General features: G+C 33.5%; 2 protein-coding genes across 8 annotated transcripts in view; one reads left to right on the top strand and one right to left on the bottom strand.

Moving 5' to 3' along the window:
- The window catches only part of LOC131674343 (ephrin type-B receptor 1-B), an 819,189-nt gene that overhangs the window by 715,637 nt on the left and 76,950 nt on the right, over window positions 1-26,602 (bottom strand). For 6 of the 7 annotated variants that reach the window (XM_058953013.1, XM_058952971.1, XM_058952996.1 and 3 more), the window contains one exon: window positions 4,344-4,507. The exons of the other annotated variant lie outside the window; for it this stretch is intronic. The gene's annotated coding sequence lies outside the window, so the exon portion shown is untranslated. The remainder of the gene's footprint in view (window positions 1-4,343; window positions 4,508-26,602) is intronic. 7 annotated transcript variants of the gene reach the window in all.
- LOC131674008 (uncharacterized) lies at window positions 19,139-22,158 on the top strand. The gene is made up of 4 exons (XM_058952438.1): window positions 19,139-20,099; window positions 20,223-20,561; window positions 20,625-21,074; window positions 21,587-22,158. Exons 1-4 carry the CDS (start codon window positions 19,139-19,141, stop codon window positions 22,156-22,158), a joined length of 2,322 nt encoding a protein of 773 aa, XP_058808421.1.

The raw sequence follows: 26,602 nt of genomic DNA, 5'->3' as shown, positions 1-26,602 counted from the left end.
CCAAAAGACAGTCGCCATAACCTTCCCGGCCGAAAGAATTGTCTTGGCCTTTTTCGGAGCAGATTCCTCGTTGGTAACCTATTCTTTAGACTATTCTTTGGTCTCAGGAGTGTAGTGATGTATTCATGTTTCATCCACACTGACTAAACGACGCTTAAAGTCTTGCGGATTTCACTGGAACAGCTGCAAACTGTCCTTGTATCACTTCACACGATCTAGTTTTTGGTTAATCGTGAGCAATAGCGGTATCCACCTAGCGGATAGCTTTTTCATGTCCAAATGTTGGTGCAAAATACCTAAAAGTACCGGTTTGTTCAAGATATCTACAGACCTAGCAATCTCACGCACCTTCACTCTTCTGTCAGCCATCACCATATCATGGATTTTATTAATGATTTCTGGAGTGGTGACCTTAACAGCGCATCCAGAACATTCAGAGTCTTTTGTGCTAATATGGTCAGTCCGAAAATTTCGAAAGCACTTATAAACCATTCTAATGCAGGTGCACAATAATAATGATTTTCAAGCTTCTGTTTAATCTCCCGAGGCGTTCTGCCTTTAATAAAGTAATTTTAATTAACACACGACATTCTTTTTCCTCCAATTTTTTATAACCACTCGATTTCTTCGATTCAAATGAATGTTAAATACAAAGTAATAGACCTATCAGGCTGAAATTTGGTGTGTGCTCATCCAAGATATGCTACTAACTGAAAATAACCTCGATACGCACCAGTAGCACGGACTTTTCAAACGACCCTCGTAATAACTAACAAACGAAAATAATCCCACGACTCAAATTGTAGCTTTTGGAAATGTCTACAACTTTTATCTTAAACTTTTACAGATAAAATACATACAGATAAAAAAAATCTGATTAAAAATCTCGAGTTGCATTTTATATAGAGTTTCTATTTGCGTAATCCGAAGCGATTTACGTTGGCTGAATCCATCCCTTAATTTTTGCACGAAATAGGCCATTTTTGTCTGTTGATTGGACTAGATTGTAACTTGAATTGTTTTGGACGATATGCAATGACAGGTAGTCTCTGTTTTTTGCACTTTTCCGTTTTGAGGGAGGTGTAGCGTCGTCGGACATTACCACCCCTCTCCCTGGGCGCCGAAGGTTGGCATAGCCCACTGTCTTTCACTCCTTGGTTTCGCTTTCAAAACTACCTTGGAGATCCGGAAGTCAAGTTTGCTACGACATCCCTGACACTCACAGGGAGTCGAAGCCTTGTTAATCTACTCGTAAGACGGCGACCTTCTCGAGAGGAGTACCGATCCTTTCAAGGTTCAGCGCTTAAGAAGAGCGGAACTGAAGGTTTGACTCTCGGTCTAGGCGGAACAGGACTCTAGTTGTTCGAACGGCATCCGCGTCGGAAGTACGCGGCATACAAATCTTACGAGATTTGCTTAACCACGTACCACTGCCCCGCAGAGGCCAACCCAAATTCGGGACGTCGAAAGAAAGATCCAGCTAGGACAGTCAGAGGAAATTCCCAAGACGATCAACCAGCTAAAGCTCCCTTTCGGGGCTCATTCAAAATCGTCCCACCCTGCGTACCTGTATTTTAAGGGATTGCTCCCACGATTCACAGATCTCTCGCTTCAACGTGCCAGCGCACGTCTTCCCATTGCGTTTCGATCATCTCCGTTCTCGCTGGTGGGTATCCGTCTTTCGAAGATATGCAATGACTATCAATTCACCACATACGTAGACATACGTATATGAATATACATACAAACTGACATTTTTGTGGTACCGCACCGTTTTCTTAATTAGCTAACAGTTAAAAACGTATGTATCCGACTTTCCACTAACATAATAGAATTCCGTTGGTAACCACAAGCCTGACGACTAGTTTTATGAAATTTATTTTAAGCCTGGTAATATCGAATTGAATTCATTTCAAACGAATCATCCTCTACTCCAACATAATTGTAATTTTTAAATGTCAAACTATTGCGAGTTAAAAGTAATTTGCCTTTAAAAAATTGATTACAGAAAGTCCTATACTTTCCTGTATTATTAATAATTAAATTGCGATAAACCTGTATAAAATTGATTTTACAATTCTGTCTAGTTTACTATAAAAGTACTGATGATTGATTTTTCTATTTTCTGTGTTATCAGTACTGTTCGATTTAATCCACAAGTAAATTAAAATAATATCGTGATTAATGAAATAAACAAATTAATTACTCTGATACTAACGAATTTGTACAATTAGTCAGATATTAATAGCTATTTGCCTGATTTTTACCTTTGACGGAAGATATGGGAAAAGGGACAGAGAGAAATTACCTTAACAAACAAGGGTCATGATTCTGGGAGCTACGTATGATCTCGTATACAATGTGGAAATCCATTATTTTTATGTTTTTTTTTTTTTTTTTTTTTTTTTTTTTTTTTTATTAACAATTTAAAGTCACATCCACCAAATTGGTTATTAGTGACTACAGGATTAATAGCATTCTACATAAGAATAGTCGAGATATGTAATTGTTAGCGTTTTACATGATTGTGGTATAATATTTTCATTTGCATTGGTATACATGATTGATTCAAGAGAAATAATTGAAAGAGATAATTAAATAGCAGATCATATACATATAAATTAAGGAAAGAGAAAAATAAAGGCAGTCAGATTGAATGAAAAAACTTAGTTCTTTTCAGAAGTTCTAGTACACTGTAGCACGATTTTTTTTTTGCAAAATAGTTCGAGTATTCAATTGGAAGGTTACAACTTTTTCTTTCTTCAGCTAGATCCGCGCACTCCAATAGTAAATGTTTCACTGATAGCGACACCGCACATTTTTCACACTTATTTGGTTTGTCCTTCGTGATTAGATGGATATGGGTTAAGTTCGTATGTCCGATTTTGAGTCTTGTTAGAATGACTTGCTCTTTGCGTGTGACATCGAGAGTTGGCCTATTGTCGAAGAAATTTTGTACGAATTCATGAATTTTTAAGGCAGGGGCCTTCTTCCACAGCTCGTTCCAATACTCATTTATGGCAGACGACAGTTCTTTCTTTTTCTCTGTATGAGGGTGGGGTTCAATATTCACAGTGTCATTGGACATAGCTGCTGCTTCCTTTGCGGCTTGATTAACTATCTCGTTTTCTTTGATTCCACAATGTGAAGGTATCCATGCTATAACAATGCTGTCAATTTTATTCCTGTGCTTTAAATCTAAAAGTTTGTTATTGATTGATTTTATTGCAGTATTTTTTGAGTTAACTTCCTTCAATGCTGACAGTATACTTTTTGAATCGGAGAAGATGATAAATTTGTTCATATCCATTAGTGCAATTGAGTCGACAGCTTTACTCACAGCGTGAGCTTCAGCTGAAAAAACCGACCATGAGGCGGGCAATTTATACTTTTGAATTTCTCCATTTTTTATGTATTTAGTGTCTGTAGAATCCACCGCTGAATTTTTCCAAATTGCATAAAAATTAGTTAAAGAAGATAAGCTGATGTTAAGCAATACAAATTATAAGCTTTCTTCACTGTAGTGTATAAATTTTTCTAATAAAGTTATTACTATGAACATTTTTTCATCTTGGATGTTCACTTAATCGTAACATCTCAGTTTTGAAAAAAAATTGGTTTATTGCGCTTTTACGTTAAAGCGAACGAAAATCATTTTTGAACGGCTCATTATCTTTCTTTAGTACCAAAAATAAAGTTAAGGATTTTTAAAATAGTTAATTTTACTACACGAAATTTTACAAGTTTTATCCAAAAAACATTTTGAAAAAATTTTATAATGTACAATTTAGGATCGACCATATTTTGTAAAGAAATTTGTGCGGTTCAAAAAAATCGTTTCTTTATAATTGTTTGAACAAATTTCTACCAACTTCTCGAAAAATTTAGTTATGGATTCGAATTTAAGCGATTGAAATACATAAGAATAATAGGTTTTATTTGGGGATTCTTATTGCATATATGATGATATTCAGTCCCGAACTAACAGAAGGAGAGTATTAATTAATAACCTGTCGTTGTCTAAGTATGATGCGAGGTTAATTGTCGCCTCATTGCTTGTAAATCGCTGCTATTGTCATCTGTCGGCGTCTAAAATAGCGCCACTTTACACTTGTGTCGCCCGATATGCTGGCTTAAAGACGGATTAGTCGCATACAAAAGTTAGACAAATAAAATGAATACACGGGCCGTTTTACATTACCGTGCAAACTATATATACGACAGAGTTGATGAGAGGCTAGCGCATTCGCGTATCAGACATGCGTTCGCAAGAAAAAGAGAAAGAGAGAGATTATATTGCGAGCTAACACGTCGCACTATATAGGTCACTACTAAAAACTTACGCTAGTTCACTGAGTTGCGTCGATCAGATACAATTCCGCTAAATCTGGTGTTGTCGAAATAATCGTGCAAAGCCGGCGCTGCGAATAACTACAATTGTCGCTGGAAAATGGTCGTTCCTGCTACCGGTAATTTGGTAAGAATCTGAAGCTCGTTGGCATCCTTACTAAAAAGAAAAATAATCAGAAATGAACCCTCTATTAATCGTGATTGATTATTTGGACATAGAACTTATGGCATATGATTGGCTTACTAATATGACGTAATGATGTCATACGAGAATTTGAAATTATTTATATTCTTTGTTCAATTTAACAATATTCAGTTTGTTCAGCGTGCATAGTGATTACTTGTAATATAAAATATAAAACCAAAGAAGAAAAATGATCTGGAAGAAAGTCCAGAACAACACAATATAAAATCTTGTTTCTTACATATATTTTTATAGACTGCATTATTTAACCCTTATGTGCACAACCAACTTTTCCCACACTAATGCACAACCGGGGTACCCGGGTACCCACCCCCTAGTCCGGGCGCTGGTAACATTTGAGTGTATTTGAGAGATCCCCTCAGTAACTTCAGCTTACTTTATGTTTTTTGGGTCGCTGAATCGTTTTTTCGATGTTACCGAGCCGAATTCTTGCCCAATTTTTATAAACAAATTAAGTTGCAAAATTACGTTTTCTCGCGTTTTGAGCCGGAAAAATTTATTTTATTGTAAATTTGAGGCTGGATTTCGATTCTACAGGAAAAAATACATAAAAAATGTATATAATATTTAATAAATTTGTTTCATTTATTCGGTACAAATATGATAATGTCTAGCGGACTGTAGCCGTGAAGCGTATATGCACCGCGCACCGCGCCGCTTAATGAATGACGGCTTTCTTTATATAGTTTTTTCATGTTGTGTTTTTTGTACTTTTCTCAACTTTTTACAATAATGAATTATTATTTGATATTAAAAAAAATAGATATTTCTAATACATATTTTTTATACATTTTAACAAACATTTTGATAAATAGATATATTTGTATATATTTTTGTAGTAAAATAAACAAATATTTAATCAATCAAATATTACGTATTTTCTTTGATGTTAAAATGTTATATAAAGTAAAATCTATCCAATGTAACATGAATCGTCAGCAGGTCTCGCCGCATTTTCGTGAAAAACACGTCAAAGCTTGCACGAGAAGCTTTGACTATCGTCAACAGGGCAATCGTCTCGCGGTGCAGACATGCATTGGAGTGCTCGTGAATAGGTAGTATCACAAGTGTTTTTATCATGTCGCAAGACAATAGTGTAGATTTCGACAAGAGTTTGTGTATTTTGTGTTAATCGAATAAAAAAAATTTAACCAGTACATCCAATGGTTGTAAAAAAATACGAGAAGCTGCTACTCAGAGAAAAGATGCAGTGCTATTATGAGTGAATCAGCTGCGACCTGAGGAGCTTTTTCAGTATCACATGAACAATGTTTGCTATAGACCCTACACAGATAAAGTTAAAATAGAGAGAGCTGTAAAAATTATGAAAAGCGAAAATACATCACATAAACGTGCGCCAATAAACGTGACACAAGAGAGTTGTCGAATTACGAGATCGCAATTATCGTCTTCGTCGAGTTTTTCGTCGCAACATGAATCTAAAAGGTATGCTTGTATTATTTGTGGTTGCTTCGATCATCAAGAAGAAAAAAAAACATATCGTATTTGCGAATTGGATCAGGCAAAAAATTTTTCAAAATTACAAGGTTTTACAAAGATGATGTTTTTACTCGATGCTCAGATTTGCAAAACGCCAACGATATTTTTGCTGCTGATATTTATTACCACAAGAATTGCATTAGAATATACTTAAAAAAATACGATGTTGTTGAAAAAGCTCAGTCTCAATCGAAACAGCGCGAGTGTAATAATTCAGCAACATATGAGAAGTCACAAGCAATTGCTTCCGTAATTAATTCATTAATGATTTAATTACGATGATTTTTTCTTTATCAAGTGTTCGTGACCAAGTTAATCAAGTTGCTGAGTCGAATTTAAATATTCTTAACGTAGATATAAAAAATTACTTAATAAATCGTTCCGGCGAAACAATTGAATTTTCGGTTCCATCGGATAAAAAAAGCAAACATTGTTTTACGATTGCAATATATCTTTAGAAGACGTAGTATAACAAAGTTACAGTCGAAATATATACTTAAGGAAAGTGCAAGAATATGGAATGATGAATTAAATAAGCTTGATTTTGAACTTGAAGATACATTTTTTAATGCACGCAATTTACAGTCGTCGTGGGATAAATTTGAAATTTCGGAAAATTTGATAACTTTCTTTACAGTACTGTATAGTTTGCAAAAACGATTTGTAACAGGAAAAACTGACAGTGAATTTTCCGAACACAAAATTCTGAAATTAAAAGCGTTATGTCAAATTATGTTCTATAATTTAAAAAATGGAAAAGTCAAAACTTCATTGCACGTAATGATTGCACAAACTATTCATAGCACATGCAAAAGTAAGAGTTTAATTGAGAGCTTTAATCGCCTGGGGCTGTGTCTTTCATATGATAGTCTTTTAAAATCTACAACTAATTTAGCTCAATTTACAATAGAATCAAGTTTGAATAAAACTCCTCTACCAAGTCAGTTCGTCAAATCTGAGTTTACGAAAGGCGCATTCGATAATTTTGACCATTTAGAGGCTACGTTATCAGGGTTGAATAGTACCCACGACACCGTATGTGTGCTTTTTGAAAGCGCTCCGAACTTAGTTCCACGAAAACCGAACATCTCAGATACATTAATTAATAAAATAAAAAAATCATTGGATTCTTTGTTACCATGTCAAACGCTAAAAAATTTTTTCATTCCGAGCGGAAAAATAACACTCACATCTGAATATGCGGAAAATTCTACTCATTTATCTCCAGATAGATACGAAATAATAAACAAAGAAGATCTCGCCTGGCTTTTATATCGCATGAATACTTCAGACAACATAATCTCTCGCGTTAATGAACATCAAACTACTCAAAACTGGGCTCCGTTTAATTCGGTTCTTGTCAAAAATAAGAGGCGGTTGCAAAATGTAGGTTACATGCCGATTTTTCCTCACCCTGACACTAAAGTCGCAACAGTGTATACAGTAATGTGTAATTTCAAAGAGATTTTAAATCGATTAGATCAAAAGTACTTGCCATTATTTTGCGACGAAGGCGTTTATCGTATTGCGAAACCTATTCAATTACTTCGAGGAGAAAAGTTTAAAAATATTGTATTGATGATGGGGAGCTTTCATACAATGAAAGTTTTGCAAGGTTGCACAGCTCATTATTTTGAAGGAAGCAGAATAGAACATGTATTTATTGAAACTGAAATTTTCGGCGAGAACGTGGTTAAGAAGCAAATCATGAAAGGAGCGCATTATAACCGCTGTATGAAATTTTTTCTTTTACTCGGAGAAGCTTTACATCGCTTACAACTTGAAGTATTTTTTCAAGAGTATCCTTCTGAAGATTACGAAGATGAGTTATCGACCTTGAGTGCTCTACAAGCTGCGTTATCTGAAGAGAATTGGAATGAAGCTTAATTATTGTACAAAAATTTTTGCCAAGGGAGTAGTAAAATTCTTTCAGATTATCGTGACTTTGTTGAACGGAGATGTCAAGAATCGCCTATATTCAAATACGCTACTGTCGGATTGAAACTTATACAATTATTGAAAAACATGGACAGGGCTGATCAAGAAGGTAATTGGCAATTGCACATTGATTCGCAAATATTATCGCTACCGGTTTTTGCTGTGTTTGATCGAATAAATTACCTGCGTTATGCTTCATTGTATGTGCAAGATATTATTAATTTACCTGAAGAAAAGCGAGAATTATACGAAAAATTTATTGCTGGTAATTTCACCGTGAAACGATCGTCTGTATCGTTTACATCAGTCGGTGGAGACCAAGGCCTTGAACAAACGACTAACCGCTCTCAAAAAAGTGGTTCGGGTATTATAGGCTCGACGAAAAAGAAAGAATATGTCACTGGTTGGAATTTAACTCATCTCGAATTATTAGCAGTTAAACATTTACTTAGTGAAATTACTCACGTACAAGTGGAAAATGACGAATTAGTAAGACACCATGATTCTAGTCTGCATATGACGCATAAAACTGAAGAACAGCTTGGCAAAATAATGGCATATATTACATCTCATTGCAACCCTTTCAAAAGCGGCAATGAGCCGCTAAGAAATATTATCACACAAGAGTTGATAACATCAGAGTGTACTGATGCTCTTTTAAACATTTTTAAAAATGGTATTGATAAATACAACAAGTTTTTCTTCGAACGATTTGTTGAAAAATCCAAAAGCTTATCAGATCTAATTTCAAAAGTACAGTTACCATCATTTACAAGTTCTCAAGAAAGTAGTGCGGCTGAAGAAAAACGTGTGTCTACTACGAAGCAAAATCAGTTCGCTCAAAAATTAATCCAATTAGCAAAAAAGCGCAATTACAGCCTCGAAAGTTTATTTTCCTTTGAACTTACCGATACGAATCAATTGTTTAACGAAGATGGCTCCATGAAAAAGGAACCGAACAAATCTGATTTAGTTGTTGAATTAGAAAAATTTTTTTAAAATTTTACTGAGTAGAGTGGTTACTTGGCACATAATGCTACGTTGATAATTGATATAATGTTGAGATGTCGACAAATAAAATGAAGAAACATGAAAACATTCGATGACTTCGCTACTGCTTTTTGTAATTCTATCGCTGTGACAGAGTACCAAGTTAATCGAATTGATTTCATTTCCGATTCATATCTCGAAAATTCGATCAAGCTCGATGAAAGATCTAAGAGATGTAAAGAGGCACCTATAGATATACATGCTATTAATGAAAAAGTACCAATGCCAAAACAGGAGAATTCGTTTTGGTTATCAAAGAAGAATAAAATATTATTGCAACATTTTATTAGAAAAATTTTATTTTCTGGCTCCCCTACCCGAAAGTACGTACTTCCTGGCTCTGTATCAGTCCGGGAAGAGAGACTTTTGTGGCCTCGGCCAAGATCTGCGCATGCGCCGAGTAGCTGCTAGACCTAACCTTTCGTTACCCTGCTCGCTGGTGCTACTTGTGTGCAATTGTTTACAAGGCCTGAGTATGGATGACACATCATCTGAAGGCTCAGCAGACGAAGAAGAAGTTTTGAGAAATTTCGAAAAAGAAGCCCAGCTGATTGTGAAATCCGGTACACTTCCGAAAAAGTCGGGAGAACGTTACATGTTAGTATATAACAACTATCAAACCTGGCGTACTGCAAATGAAAAATCACTCTCTACTTCTGAAGAAGATAATTTAGTAGTCTATTTTGATGAATTGAAAACAAAAGTGAAACCTCCAACACTATGGAGTATCTGGAGCATGTTGCGGAAGACGCTGAGCACGAATAACAGTATTGACATAACTCGATTTGCAAAATTGAAAGATTTGATCAAAACAAATAACCAAGGCTACAAGCCTAGAAAGGCCTTCACTTTCAAATGGGATCAAATAATGAAGTTTATGAAGGAAGCTTTGGATCATGATTACTTAGTTTTCAAGGTATTATTTATTATTTCTTGTTGACATACTTCTCTCAATTAAACCATTCATTATTATCGTTTACAGGTTATCCCCAATTCTGGAATATGTGGCTGTCTGCGTTGTGATGAATTAACGAATATGAAAGTTTCTAATATTGAAGATCTAAAAGGCAGGTATCTCGTGACGATAGGTGATAATAAGAATGACTACCCAGGACAATTCATCATTGGCAATCTTTTTTACGATAAAGTGCAAACATATATTTCACTAAGACCTGGAGGCATTGAATTTGACCGACTTTTCATTCAGTATCACAACGGCAAATGTATAAAGCAACCTATTGGAAGACACTCGATTGGTGGTATACCCATGAAAATCGCAGGGTTTTTGGAACTGCCTAATCCGCAGAGATACACAGGTCATTGTTTCAGACGTACAGCTGCAACGCTACTCTCAAAATCTGGAGCGACTATGCAAATGATAAAGCAATTAGGCAGGTGGCGGTCTGATATAATTGCACAAGGATACATCGAAAACTCAGTGCACAATAGGCAGATGATTTACAATGGTCTTGTACATCAAGCTACAACAAGTGAGACACCAAACCAACTGCCAGCACCCATTCCTTCAACTAGCAAAGAGTCAATCAGTGCATCTATACATAACTCACGATCAGCGAATACTGAAATAACCCATATTGATAATGATTTACAAAATTATGATTTGGATGGGGTAGATTTTTCTGACGAGTTCACCGTTGCTGATCTGGATAAAACTGCAAGTAAGATCCAAAAATATTAACTTTATCAAAAGAAAAACAAGAAAACTCTTTATGTTCGATAAACTGTAAAACTTTTCATTCATTATAAATACATTTTTAGATGCAGTCAAAGAAGTATATTTTTCAACAGCTAATAATAAAAGGATAGTAACACCACCTGTAGCAAATCATTGTGGAAGCTCATCAACTGCAAAAGATAAACAATCATTCTTCTTAAAACTACCAGTAAAAATTGATTTTAGAAGTCCATCAAATGATCAACCTGGAATTTGTAAAAAAAGAAAACTCATAGAAAACTTGAACACAGATGAAAATGCAAATAACATTGATGCCATGTTGAACTAGCACCCTATGAAGTTTGAAAATTGCACTTTCAACAATTGTGTATTCAACTTGAGTTCCACTACAGGTGAAAATCTTTCTTAAAATAGGTTAATAAAAAGTGATTTTATGGAGTTGTAATGAAAGTAAATGTAAGATGTAAAATGTGATAATACTATAGTAAATAGTAGATTTGACATAGTATTATTATCTAGTTGTAATCGCTTTGTAATAAAAAGAAATGAAAACGAATCAATTATCGGCTTTACGTTTCTGTCTTATTCTCATTCTTTTCCTTCTGTATTGTGTGTGTTGTTGTCCGCCCGACTTTTGTAGAATCGAGGCGAAGCCGATCAGTTGGTAAGCTGATAAGCCGATACATACACAATCAGCTGGCCGTGCGAGCGGCCCGGAAGAGCAGTAATACGCGAGTCGACCGCGGGGGCGCGCTACTGCAGTCCGCAATTGATATTTCGGCTGAGCAGCAGACGAGAACGCGATTTTGTTATTAAAAAAATAATACTTGAACGTACTTTCGGGTGGGGAGCAAGAAAAATAGTATACGACACTCGGCCAGAATGCTGGATGCAAAATCTCGGCTTCGCCTCGGGCGTCAAACCCCGCCGGCCAGGAAATCCAACTTTCTGGCCATGTATCGTAATATACTATAGAAAAAAGTCACGAGATATGGCCAAATAATATTCCTCTGATTTGTAGTGCAACAAATGAAGCGCCTTGTCAATCTAATTCAAGTTATGAGCCTAGTGAATTATTTTTATTGCAAAGATATGATATCGAAGAAGCAGATTCTCGTATCGTTTTACACATTAATCAAGCATGTATGGAAGGAAGAACTAAAATATTAGTATTGTCATCTGACACGGATGTAGTTGTATTACTTTTGTATTATTGGTCAACGTTTGAATCAAAAAATTTACAGGTTCGTCTTATATAGTAGTTTGTACATTAAATATTTTTTATTCTTGTTTGATATTTATTTATGTATACATTTTTTAGGAACTTTGGATACAAGTAGGTGCCGGAGCAAAAAAAAGATTACTGCCAATTCATAAATTAGCTAAAGATTGTGGAAACGAATTGTGCTCAGTTCTTCCAGCTCTGCACCACCTCTCTAGCGCAGACTACACAAGCAAAGTAGGAAATAAATATAGTGCATCACGTTCTGACCCATATAAATATTTAAATAAATTCGCACGTGGTATTTAATTTTTTTAATAATCCAATTGTAAGAAAATCTTTAAATGACATATTTTACATAAACTTTTTATTTTAAGGCTTAACTGAAGTTGTCATTGCATCAGCTATCACTAATGCTGAGGAGTTTTTATTAAAAGCTAAAAGAATAAATGCATTCACTTCATTTGATGTACTTAGATCTAAAACTTATAATGATTATTCTTCGGTTTCGGAAATGCCGCCTACCAGTGCTTCAATACGCTTACACATATTGAGAGCATTTTACGTGACTTATGAGCAGATTAATTTATTAAATTCAAGAAAAGAAATTTTAGATCCAGAATTATTTGGTTATTGTTATAAAGATGAGTTATTAATTCCAAGAAAAATTACGATCCTATATCCGCCAATTGACAGTTTGTTGCCAAGTTGTAAATGCGTATAGTGTTCGACGAAAGCGTATCCCTGCCATGTAGCTAAATTGCCTTGTACCTCTCTTTGTAAATGCCAAGTACAAAATACTTGCCAAAATCCTCACAAAAATGAATAAATAAATATTTATAATGTATTATATACACTACAAAATAATCAATAAAACGTTATTATTAAGCGCCGCGGTGCGCGGTGCTGTATACGCTTCAAGGCTACAGTCCGCTAGACATTATCATATTTGTACCGAATAAATGAAACAAATTTATTAAATATTATATACATTTTTTATGTATTTTTTCCTGTAGAATCGAAATCCAGCCTCAAATTTACAATAAAATAAATTTTTCCGGCTCAAAACGCGAGAAAACGTAATTTTGCAACTTAATTTGTTTATAAAAATTGGACAAGAATTCGGCTCGGTAACATCGAAAAAATGATTCAGCAACCCAAAAAACATAAAGTAAGCTGAAGTTATCGAAGGGACCTCTCAAATAGACTCAAATGTTACAAGCGCCCGGACTACCCAGTTTTAATGACCTTTTAAATATAAATATGTTTGAAATCATGTGCAATCTATTTTTTTTAATAAATTAACATAAATTAAATGTATTTGACCAATTTCCGAGTTGCACAGTATAGTTTAGTAGCTTTGAGAATAAATCGGAGCAAAGATTTTGGGTACTCAGCGGGTGGTGCGCGGTCAGTTTTCGCATTCGTCGGTCGACAGCTGTTCGCAATGTTTTAATGACGGATAGTAAGGTGGTATACCTTCATTACTATAGCCACCTGAAATCTCTGTAGCATCTACGGCTCAGTCATTCGTTTCTAGCGAAGGGGAGCGGACGCGCTTCGCAAGCAAACTCAGCAGTACCGTTTTGCACCAAGCAACGTCTAGGGCAGAAACGACGCTGACTTTATGTTTGAAACTTATTACAATTGAAGAGGCATTGTTGAGTGTTTTTTTATTGTTATTTTGTGTGCAGTGCTTGATATTTATATCATGCAAAATCATCTATCACGTTCCGAGTTCTCAAGGTAAGACTTGTGTCCTATTATAATTATCAAGTTTCCTTCTATTTTCGTGACAGTTTTTCAACATAAAAATGTATTGAATTTAGATTGACTCGTGCAAGAAACCATGCATACATCAACAATCTGCTTGGAGACACCAATGATTCCTCGGAATGCGACTATGACAGCGATGAAAACTGGCTACCGAGAGAAGCTATAAACGCAGTAACAGACACTGACTATGATCCAGCAACTACTGGCGGGGAGTCCGAAGGGGAGGGAGAGGAGAGCAGTGAATCTGAGCAAAGTGAAGACGAGGATAGGTCTTCAGGTATACCGACGAGAGAAGAACAAGCAGGTACGAAAAATGCTACTGAATCCCTGTTAAAAGAGAGAGTGATGAAGAGTGAAGCCTCTATTGATTTTGATTGGTTAGTTTGAGTTCTGACGTATTGATTTTGATTGGTTAGTTTAGCTCTGGCGCTGATTTTAAATTGTAATATGCTCATAGCTATAAATTTATAATAATTTATTTTATATTTATTAAAATTTTAATAAATTTTTGATTTTTGATTTTTGATGTTGATTTTTGTATTTTGATGGTGATTTTTGATAGTGATTTTTGATTTATGATTTTTAATTTAAAATTGAAGTGAGAATCCCTGTTTTAGACAAAAAAAGTCAAAGTAATGTTGACGCTTGTGGTGCCACTTGTGTCATTTGCCAGAGGGTCTGACAATTCGGTCATTCAGACATTCGGCTTCCGGCATTTCACATTGATTAATTATATAGTGTAGGTGCTTCTAATTGTGTTGTACGTACGTCATTTGAATATTTTTGGTAAGTATTATCAATCAGTAGTGAGTAGTCAAAAAGATAATATAGTGATAGTCAGTAGTAATTTGTCCTAACCCTCATTTCGTACATTTCGTGCAACAGTAATTTTTCTTATTTGAACATTTGTTTTTCTTATTTGAATATTTGTAACCAAAAAAGAAGTTTTTTTATTAGGTGCGAGTATTTAGAATCATTTGTTCGTTTTTATTAAACGTTTTAGAAACACTTTTTATAATGCGACACGTGGGTAGTCCATGATGTTACTGTTAAAACTCCCGTTTCGTTTTTCACTTTTAGAATCATTTGTTACTTTTATCGAGCGTTTGTAACATTTTTGATTGAAAAAACTCATTACAGGTTCGATCTTTATTGACGGTAATAATGGCTATTGAAGAAAATGATGTTGAATTTACTTCTGACGAGGAAGTTCAATATTTGATGGAAGCACAAGGCGTTGATTATTGTATGTTAGTATTTATTTGTAGGTAAATTTGAATTTTATAAATAGTTAATTAATAAGTTTGAATATATATATTTTTTTAAAGGGAATACACTGGATTTCTATGTGAAGTTTTAGGCATTCAACAGGTGGAAAATAATAATAAAAATTTGTTCAAAGCAATAATAAGTAATGGCACTCAGAGATTTAATTTGTTAATTTGGGACCAAACTTTAGTTGATAAATATTGCGACAGTCTTATTTCAGGCATGGTATGGAGTAAAAAAATTTATATAGTTTTTAGATTAAATATATAATTAAACATATATGTATTTTTTCAGATTATGTCTATGGATGGAGCACAAGGGCAAGTAGTTCAAGAAAGAAAATTTCATAGAGAAATGAAATGCTTAAACTACGAGCTAATAATTCAGAAGAAGACTAAAGTGAATTTTTTCGGTATACGTAAAGCTGATAAAAAACCAGAGCCTCCAGTAACAACTATTCCGTTTCTTGACCTCGCTAATGCTGAAGGAGAAATAAGTGAGTGGTATCTATAATTCTTCATTTCATTCTTTTTATTTTGTTGATAAAATAATAACTTTATTCTTTTCTTTTTGCAGTTGTTCAAGCATACATCAAAACTGTGCCTTCTGCTGCCTTAGGTAAGAATGGACCTGTCATTTGCATCTGGTACAATAACCGAAGGAATGCACAAAGTGGATTTGCATATTAGTAATTTTGTTGTTTTAAAAAAGAAATTTTGTTTTAAAAAAAATTAACCAAACATTATTCATAAGTACTTAATTGTTTAACGTTTGATATTATATATTGAAACATGCTGGTCAATTTCAATCAATATTTATATTTTTTCAAAATGTATAATTCTAGAATTCTAAAATCTAGAATATAAATATAAGAATGATGACTGATTAGAGAAACTTTTCGTATAACTTAATATAATTTTGCAGCATTCATATATTTTTTCTGTTTAAGTAGTAAACATTTAAGATTTTTACAAGTATTAATGACGTTGTGATATCCCGAAAGGGAATTTTATATGTGGATGTACGAGGTGTGTTCAAAAAGTAACGAGAATTTTTAAATTTCGGGTTTGGAGAGTCCGCTTGTATAAAATTTTTTTTTATTATGTTGGTACACACGCCTCTGAAGTACGATAAAATTTTCAGCAATATTCATTGCTTACTTTTTAAGTGGCAGCCGCTAACGTTAGACGTGTTTTTCGAGCTCGGCGATTTTCGTTTGTGAAAAAAAATGGATCAAAGAATTTGTAATAAATTTTGCGTAAAAAATGAAATAAAGTGTAGTAAAGTTTGTCAAATGTTAACAAAGGCATATAGTGAGTCTGCTATGAGTAAAGCAAGGATTAATGAGTGGTATAAGTGTTTCCAAGAGGGCCACGAAAACGTTGAAGATGACGAACGACCCGGACGCCCAAGCACATCAACAACCGATGAAAACGTGAAAAAAGTGAAAGAAATGGTTATGAACGATCGCCGAATCACAATCAGAGAAGTCGCTGATGATGTTGGCATATCAATTGGCTCATGCCATCAAATTTTTTCGAATGTTTTGGGTATGAAACGTGTGGCAGCAAAATTCGTTCCAAAATTGTTGAATTTCGAACAAAAACAGCGGCGAATGGAAGTTGCTCAGGAGTCGCTAAATGAAGTCAATAATGATGCAGAACTACTAAAACGTGTTATAACAGGTGACGAAACATGGGTTTACGGATATGATGTCGAAACTAAGGCTCAATCGTCCCAGTGGAGGCATTCTGGATCGCCAAGACCGAAAAAGGCTCGACAAGTACGGTCGAATGTGAAGGTTATGCTCACTGTGTTCTTCGATTTTAATGGCATAGTGCATTATGAATTCTTGCCACAAGGTCAAACAATCAATAAGCAGTACTACCTACAAGTTCAACGTCGTTTGCGTGAAGCAATCCGAAAAAAACGCCCGGATTTGGGGCAAAACAATTCATGGCTTTTGCACCACGATAATGCGCCTGCTCACACTTCATTGCTTGTTCGTGAATTTTTGGCCAAAAACGAAACTGTAACGATGCCTCAGCCTCCATATTCGCCAGATATGGCTCCATGTGACTTTTTTCTATTTCCAAAAATAAAGAGAACATTAAAAGGCCGTCGTTTTACAAGCATAGATGACATTAAAAGCGAATCGCTGAAAGAGCTAAAAGCTATTACAAAGATCGAGTTTCAAAAGTGTTTCGAGGATTGGAAAAAGCGTTGGCATAAGTGTATTGTATCCGAAGGGGACTACTTTGAAGGCGACAACATTAATGTAGATGAATAAATAAATATTTTTTTCATAAAATGAAAATTCTCGTTATTTTTTGAACACACCTCGTATGCATTTAATATTGAGACTGCTTAGAATAGTTTTTAAAACTGCATGAATGTATATGTATGCAATACAGCATTCACAGTGTAAGTTTAAAACATTTCATTAATTCGTTTTTTGTGCATTTCTCATTATTAATATGTATCGATCAAGAATTTTATCGAAAGTTATGTATGTTTTCACTCTGGATTTCAAAATAATATAAATAAATTGAAATAAATATTATGTATCATTCCTGATCACCCTATTCCCATCTCAAATTTATTTTTAATAATTCTCATAATATGTATTGATCAAGCATTTTGTAATTTTGTTCAAAATAATGTAAAAAAATTGAAATAAATATTATTTATCATCCCTGAACACCCTATTCTCATTTCAAATTCATTAGTTTTTGCAAAAAAAATTTTTGAAAATTGGCTCCCAGATCACAACATTTACATAGTTTACGTAAGGCCATCTACATTATATATAACCTCTTCGATTAAAAGTAGTTCAGGACCTTACATGAGTGTAAATAAAGGAACCTACATTTGCCGATGATTACCGTTCTATTTGGTCTATTTGCGCGACTAAGTTTATAATATACATGTATATGATTATTCATGTAAAAAGAGGTATTAATAGTGAGTTTGCTGTTCTTGAATTTGAAAACATTTCTTACGGCTAAACAGTGACAACGCACGTGGTAATTATTTATCTATAAAATTATTCTGACAATCACTATTCAAGAAGTATATTTATACCATACCTTTAAATATATATATATATATATATATATATACATAAATTTAATATAGGTACATACACAAAAATTAACATAACTAACGTACGATTACATAAGCTTTTTTAATGGTATCAATACCGTGAAACATTTTTAGGTTATAATTATTTGTTATACACTTGAACTATGAAAATTTCAATAATTTATTTTTAATTGAATTAAGTTTCTATTCAAATTTCTCAGATAATTGTTTGATTAATGCTTTAATAATTATTTTTAACAGTTGCTAAGTTTACTCTCGAAGAGCTCCAGTAAAGCATAAGCGATTGGGAAAAGAAGGTAAAGTTTACAAAATTTAAATTTTATAATAAAGTATTTAATCAAACCAATAGGATATACATATATAACTGTTTTTTCTGTTTCAGGATTCCATTTGTAGGTCATCATTAGTGTATATTTTTGGTGTTTTCATTATTTTTATGCTCACACATATCCAATAGTATATTTCTCAATTGATAATAATAATATTATGTAGTATGTATCACAAATCATTGAATAAATTATAATAAAATTGATTACACACAATCTGAAATTATTTTTATTTTTTTCTTCACATATTTATAACCAATCATATAGTATATACAACATACATACAAAAGAAATAAAAAATATTATACGAAATTGAAATTATATTATACGAATTTAAACTATTATACGAAATTGGAACTCATATATGAAATTTAAACTAATATATGAAATCTAAACTATTATACCGAATTAAACCTACATTATTACATTACATGAAATTAAATTTTTGTACGAATATTTAACATGCTCACAATGTTGTAAATAGCAATATTTATTTTTTGAAATTACTCTTTTAGTAGGGTTGGGTTTACATGTGGTGATTCGACATTAATAATTAAAGTAATCAATTTTTCATATATTTAAAAAATAATACATTAATTTTTAAGTAAGGTGATTTATTATACGTCTTTTTTAACAATTACTTTTAAAATTATTTACTTTTTCGTGATAGTTATATATTACAAATTTGTAATTTAAACATTATGCCTAGAAAAACTATTCGGTCACAAGAAGAAGAGGAGGCTTTTCAGCAAAATCGACGACAAGAAAGAGCAGAACGTCAGCGGTTTAGACGGCTACAAAGTCGACATTTGATTCATGAAAACAATAGGACTACACAGGATTCGACACCAATAAATATACAGAATAATACTAGACCGGATTATTTAGGAAAATTGGAAAATTCATGTCAGCATTGTCATGCATTACATTTTAAAGATGAGATGGTAAGTGGTAAAGGATTGTCATTTAATGACTGTTGTGGCCATGGATCAGTTTTTTTAGATCCATTATTGGAATTTCCTGAAGAACTTAAGTTATTATTAAAAGGAGAACACCGTCAATCTGTTCTATTTTTTGAACGCATAAGAGCGTACAATAATTCATTATCTTTTGCGTCCTTCAATGCTAACTTGGTTAATTTTCAATCACGTCGACCAGGTCCATATTGTTTTAAAATTCAAGGACAAGTATATTATCAAATCAATACATCATTATATCCGTGTTATGATGAAAATCCATCCTATGGTCAGCTTTTTATTATTGATCAAGAGGAAGCAATAAATTATCGAATGAACACATTTTCAAATTTAAATCAAGATCTTAACATAATCTTAGATACAATAATTCGGGAAAATAATGTTTTCGCACAATCGTATCATATGATGAGACAAAAAATTGTATATCAGCAAGAATTGTTTAATGAAACTGATCAGCCTCAACCGGAATTACAATTACTTTTTTCTTTGAAACCAGGGCAAGACAGGAGAAGATATAACTTTCAAAGAATTAATGAAGTAGCTGCTATATTTGCTACGACAGCTGATGGAGAGATTCCAGAATCGTATGTAACTATTAGAAATAAAAATACGAAATCATTACAATGTGTTAGTACAATGGATCCAAAAGTTGAGCCGTGGATATATCCATTATTTTATCCGTATGGTTCACCCGGGTGGCATAGACATTTACAATGAAAAGATGATGTCAACAAACGTGTAACTCGTATGACTTATTATAAATTTCGAATGGCAATAAGGCTCAATGAATTTAATTCATTCATTTTAGGTCGAAGATTGTTCCAACAATGGGTTGTTGATAGTTACGTGAAAATTGAAAAAGACCGTATTCAATACTGTAAAGATCACCAACAAGAATTGCGATCAGATACATATAAAGGTTTGAGTGATTATATGCAAAACTCTGCTAATAACGTGAATGGTCGAGTTGGTAAATCTGTCATTCTTCCATCTACTTTTATAGGTTCACCACGTTATATGCAACAATGTTATCAAGACTCAATGGCTTTGGTAAATGAAAAAGAAAAACCTAATATTTTTCTGACTATGACGTGTAATCCTAATTGGGTTGAAATACAAGAAAATCTTTTACCTGGTCAACAAGCATGTGACCGGCCTGATATTGTTGCACGAGTATTTCATTTGAAAAAAAAACGTTAACTTGATTTAGTTATAAAGAAAAAATTATTTGGTGAAGTGACAGCTTATGTATATGTCATTGAATTTCAAAAACGAGGTTTACCGCACATGCATTTACTAATAACGTTATCAGGAGGATATAAATGGACTACTGCTGAAATTATAGACAAATTTATTTCTGCAGAAATTCCTAATAAAACAGACAATTCGCATCTGCACAATCTTGTAATAAATCACATGACACACGGACCCTGTGGTGACTGGTGCATGAAAGATGGAGAATGCTCAAAACATTTTCCAAAACAATTTCAAAACGAAACAACCATGAATGAAAATGGTTATCCGCACTATCAAAGACGAAACGATGGCATAACTGTTGATAAAACAAACGATCACGTAGTAGATAATCGTTGGGTAGTACCGTACTGTCCAATATTATTGAAATTATTTGATTGCCATATTAATATCAAGCATTTGTGCCGTAAAATATTTGTACAAGTACATTTATAAAGGTCATGATGCAGCAACAATTATAATCCAAGATTCTGAAAATGGTAATATGGTTATACATAATGAAATCTATCAATATCTTGATGCACGTTACGTTGGACCTGTTGAAGCGTGTTGGCGCATACTTAGTAAACCTTTACAAGACAAGTCATTCTATTATTAGATTACCGATACATTTACCGAATGAACAAAATATAATATTTTCTGAATCAGTTAATGAGATAAATTTAGAATTTTTGCAAAATAAAAGCAGTTTGCTATTAGACTACTTTAAATTAAATAGAGATGATAAATCAGCAAGACAGTATTATTATTATCAAATTCCATCTCACTTTACACATAAAAAAATAAAGTTAATGGATGTCACTGTTACAAAGTGGCAGCCTAGAAAAAAACATTTTAATACAATTGGTAGGATGTATTTTGTAAGTCCAGCCCAGTTAGAACTATTTCATTTAAGATTATTGCTATTACATGTAAAAGGTGCTGTAAATTTTGAGCATTTAAGAACAGTTGATAACGTCATACATCCAACTTTCATTGCAGCTTGCTTAGCTTTAGGTTTAATTGAAAACGATGATGAATGGAATACAGCTATGAATGAAGGAGTGCAATGGATGATGCCGCAAAGACTTCGTTTCTTATTCGTTCGAATTTTAATACATTGTCAGCCTGTTAAACCAGAAGAATTATGGACAAATTTTCAAGATGCATTATCAGAAGATTTTTCTAGAACATGGGAAAAAGATATCGCTTATCAAATAGCATATCAAGATATTAATAGTATATTAAACAATGAAGGTAAAAGTTTAAACGATTTACCTTCAATGCCACCACTATTGCCAATTAATATTCTTCACGTTCAAGAGAATATCTCATTACAAGAAATGGCTGATAGAGGCAATCAGAAATATAATAATTTAAATCCTTCGCAAAAAGAGATAGTTGATTTAGTTATCAATGCTGTAGACAATGAAAATTATAGTGGACCTACTTGTATTTTTATGGAGGGACCAGGAGGATCAGGAAAAATATATGTTTATGAAACAATGTAAGATTTACTAACATCAAAAAATATAGAAGTATGTACAATGGCTTATACTGGTATTACTGCCACTCTACTTCCTAACGGTAAAACAGTGCATAAAATTTTTGGTTTACCAGTTCCCATGTTTAATGATTCAACTTCTAATATCAAAGTTTAATCTAAAGAAGCTGAAAAACTTTATAAAACTACGGTTTTTATTTGGGATGAAGCTCCAATGGCTCCAAGATATGCATTAGATATTGCAAACAAAGTTTTGAAAGATATTATGGGAAATAATTTACCATTTGGTGGAAAAATCATGATTCTGGGTGGAGATTTCAAACAGTTATTACCAATAAAAGTGAGAGGAACACGAAATGAAATACTGAATCTCTCTATAAAATACAGCCCATCGTGGAAAAATTTCACAAAATATATACTAACGACTAATATGAGGGTTCTGCCAAATGAAATTGAATTTTCTAATTTTTTGTTAAATGTTGGAAATGGTTCACTAAATGATACAGATGATTACATAGATATTCCTCATCATTGTATACTTCCCAAAACAGTTAGCATAATAGATGATATTTTTGGTCAACTAATTAAAGACAAAAAATTTGATGAAATGAGTAGTTGTGCAATTTTGTCTGCTAGGAATGAAGACGTAGATAAGATCAATAGACAAATAACGGATTCATTAGATGACACAGATCAACGCTTTTATACTGCTATTGATACTATCATAAACAATAATAATGGTGAATTCGATTATGTTATTATGCCGGAACATTTGAATGCTTTAAACCCACCATGCTTGCCACCTTACAAATTACATTTAAAAAAAAAAGTATCATAACGTTAATAAGAAATATCAGCATTAATGAAGGTCTATGCAACGGTATAAGGTTGCAAGTAATAGATCTATCAAATCATTTAATAAAATGTAAAATTTTAACGGGTGATAAAACAGGACAAGTAGTTTTCTTGAACCGCATTACTTTATATTGCGAAAACGAATATCCGTTTGCCTTTAAAAGGAGACAGTTCCCAGTTAAATTAGCATTTGCTATGACTATTAACAAAGCTCAAGGGCAAACCTTCCGAAAAGTTGTCGTTGATTTACGAAAAGATGTTTTTAGTCATGGGCAATTGTATGTAGCATTCTCTCGTGTTAGATCGTGCAATTCTATAAAAATCTATTTTGGAAGCCAAATACATTCGAATAAAGTAAAAAATTACGTTTACAAGGAATTATTTCAAGATTAATTAAATTTTGAAAATACATACTGTTAATTATATTGTATGGCCTTACTTACTTACAATTTGTTTAATATTTACATGAATACTTAATTAATGAAATATTATGAAATTTTTATATAACAATGTATAATTGAAATATCGATTTACAGCGCGCGTAGCGCGCGATAAACTTCTAGTATATAGCAAAACACAAAACAGTTTGGAGCAAAACTCCACCTAATATTCATCAAGTAGCTGCTCACAATGTTCTGCGATAAAGAAGCGGGATGTGTAGATCTACAGATACTTTGTCGGTAGGAGATACATTCAAAAAGATTATTACAGTTGAAATTGTCGACATAATTGTTGGTTGTACAAATCAGAAAGCAAAAGCCGTGTTTGAAAACTATAATGTAAATAATCCGGAATCGAATCGATCGTGGCGTCCCGTGACCATGCAAGAAGTGTATGCGTTTATTGGAATTTTGATATACTTGGGAGAAAATAATTCTAACACAGATCACACCAGCGAAATGTAGAAAAGCACTTCATATCCTTTATATCGTGCAGCAATGGGCGTAAATAAATTTCGTGTTATATTACGATTGATTCGTTTTGACGATGCAAACACTCGTCAAAAAAGATCAGAGCAAGACAAAGCTGCTCCTATTCGAGATGTATAGACAATGTTCAATTCAAATTTGGCTAAGTTGTATAAGCCAACCGAAAATTTGACTATTGATGAGCAGTTGTATCCATATCGCAGACACACGAAATTTACTCAGTATATTCCTTCAAAGTCAGCAAAATACGGAATCAAAATTTGGTGGATTCGCGATGCTGAAAACGCTTCTCCTTTGAAAGGAATTATTTACACGGGAAAAATTGGCAACGTTCGTGAAAAAAATCAAGGAGAGAGAGTTGTGAAAGAGCTGGCAGCTCCATTTAAAAATAGTGGTAGGAATATAACAATGGATGATTATTGCACTACTCTGCCAAAAAGTAAGGTGACTTTTCAAATTTCACGGGCAACGTACTTTCGATTATCGATTTTTTTGTTTTGTTATGTTGGTACACTCTTCCCGAATATCTGTACCAAGTTTCAAATGTATAGCATTTTTTATTTGGTTGTGAGAGGCGTAAAGGTTATAAGTGTTTTGCGTGCTCGGCGATTTCTTGCTATCAAAAAATATGAATCAAAGGATTTGCATCAAATTTTGTGTAAAAAATAAAATAAAGTACTCCGAAACACTTGAAATGTTGACGGTGGCATACGCTGAAACTGTTCTGAGTAAAAAAAATGTTTACAAGTGGTACAAACTCTTCCAAGATGGCCGGGAAGATGCCAATGACGAGCCTCGCTCTGGACGCCCAAGCACGTCAACAACTGATGAAAACGTTCAAGCAGTGAAGAAAATTGTTCTGGAAAATCGTCGAATCACTATCAGAGAAGTTGCTGAGGATGTTGGTATATCGCTTGGCTCGTGCCATGAAATTTTTTCTAACGTTTTGGGCATGAGACTTGTGTCAGCGAAGTTTGTTCCGAAATTGCTAAATTTTGACCAAAAGAACCGTCGCATGAGCATCGCTCAAGAACTGTTGAATGACGTCAACGACGACCCAGATTTACTCAAAAGGGTCATAACTGGTGACGAATCATGGGTATATGGTTACGATATAAAAACCAAAGTCCAATCGTCCCAATGGAGGAGCCCAGATGAGCCAAGACCGAAAAGAGCACGCCAAGTTCGATCAAATGTCAAAGTATTGCTCACTGTTTTCTTCGATGACCATGGCGTGGTACATCAGGAGTTCTTACCATATGGACGTACGGTCAATAAACAGTATTATCTTGAAGTTATGCGCCGTTTGCGAGAAGCAATACGAAGAAAACGCCCAGAATTGTGGAAAAACAATTCATGGCTTTTGCATCACGATAATGCCCCTCACGGTGGGTTTTAAAATATTTTAATTTTTTTGAATACCACCCCGGAAATTTTTATGAATATCTATTGCAGGAGGTTTATAGAACTAGGAAAAACCAACCCCGAAATCGTAGAACCTCAACTTTTCGTTTTATTCACATTGGAAATTTTTTTTTACTCTTTTGGCATTATAATCATTTTGGAAATGTTAAACTAGAAAAAAATTAAATTAAAATTGCTCATCTTTTAAACTATATTATATTTATTACAAATATATACATATATGGATCAAAATAATTTTTTTTTCAATAATGACATAATTTATCAATGCATTTTTTAATTTAAATATGGCTGCTGTTATATTCACAAACTGCTCTTAATAGATTTTGTGAATATTCAGGATGTGATTTATTAAGTTTATATTTACACCATGTCTTCTTGAAATCTGCATGGACTGATTCCATAGCTTGTTCACTATAAAAGCCAAGTCCTCTTTTATACATAGAACAAAAATATGGTACATGTTCAATAACTGCATGCACTTTAGGAGTGATACTAATCTCCAAAACTGCGTAGCTCTCCTTAAAATTATTTATGTACACTTTGAATTGAGGGTCCTGTTTATTTGAGAAGCAAGAATCAACTACATGACAGAAGTCTTGAAAACATTGAACATATTTCATACATCTTCCTACATATTTTTCAGAGATTCTTCGTAAAATGTCAACACTTTTTAGTAATTTTCTGCAAGAGTTGCCATTGAAAGAAGGTTTTCCATAGTATACTTCTCGATCTACATGACATTCTGTAACCCATGCTTGACTTTCATTTTCGAATTCTGATGCCATGCTTTCATACAACTTATTGACAACACCGAGTAACAAGTGCAGTTCTGGAGGTGTAATAAGGTCTATAATTTCTTTATCTTTTGTGTAGTTAAAGAGAGGTTTATTCACGCAGTTTTTGAAGCATTGGGCATTTTTTTTTTTACTTCCATCTTTTTCCCAAGCTTCCATGTTTTTCAGGCAATTAGAGAGTGTTCGGAGTACACCGCATGTATGTAATTCATCACTTGAAGCTGTGCACCAAGTACAAGGGTATTTGCTGGCATGTCATAATACCTATTAAAATATTTGCTAATTTCAAATCAGTGGCCACTGTACAATTAAATGTATCGAGCTTCAATAATGTCCATAGCAGAGAAATATTTTCAAAATTTTCCTGAGTTGATTCCACTAAACCAATGATGAATAATTTCATAACACTAGAACTCAAAAATTTTACATTTATACCATCCTTATATGA

Source organism: Phymastichus coffea, unplaced genomic scaffold, assembly GCF_024137745.1.
Source record: "Phymastichus coffea isolate CEN01 unplaced genomic scaffold, Cenicafe_Pcof_1.1 PCOF00014, whole genome shotgun sequence".
Taxonomy (NCBI): Eukaryota; Metazoa; Arthropoda; class Insecta; order Hymenoptera; family Eulophidae; genus Phymastichus; species Phymastichus coffea.
The sequence above is the reverse complement of the archived record's forward strand: the minus strand, read 5'-3'. Positions and strand labels throughout refer to the sequence as shown.

Bases quoted from the DNA above. Each gene is read 5' to 3' on its own strand.
- LOC131674008 (XM_058952438.1), top strand. From the start codon at position 19,139: ATGCCTAGAAAAACTATTCGGTCACAAGAAGAAGAGGAGGCTTTTCAG. The intron at 20,100-20,222 runs GTTCACCCGGGT...CATTCATTTTAG, and splicing joins TCCATTATTTTATCCGTATG to GTCGAAGATTGTTCCAACAA. The intron at 21,075-21,586 runs GTAAAATATTTG...TACATGTAAAAG, and splicing joins TAATATCAAGCATTTGTGCC to GTGCTGTAAATTTTGAGCAT.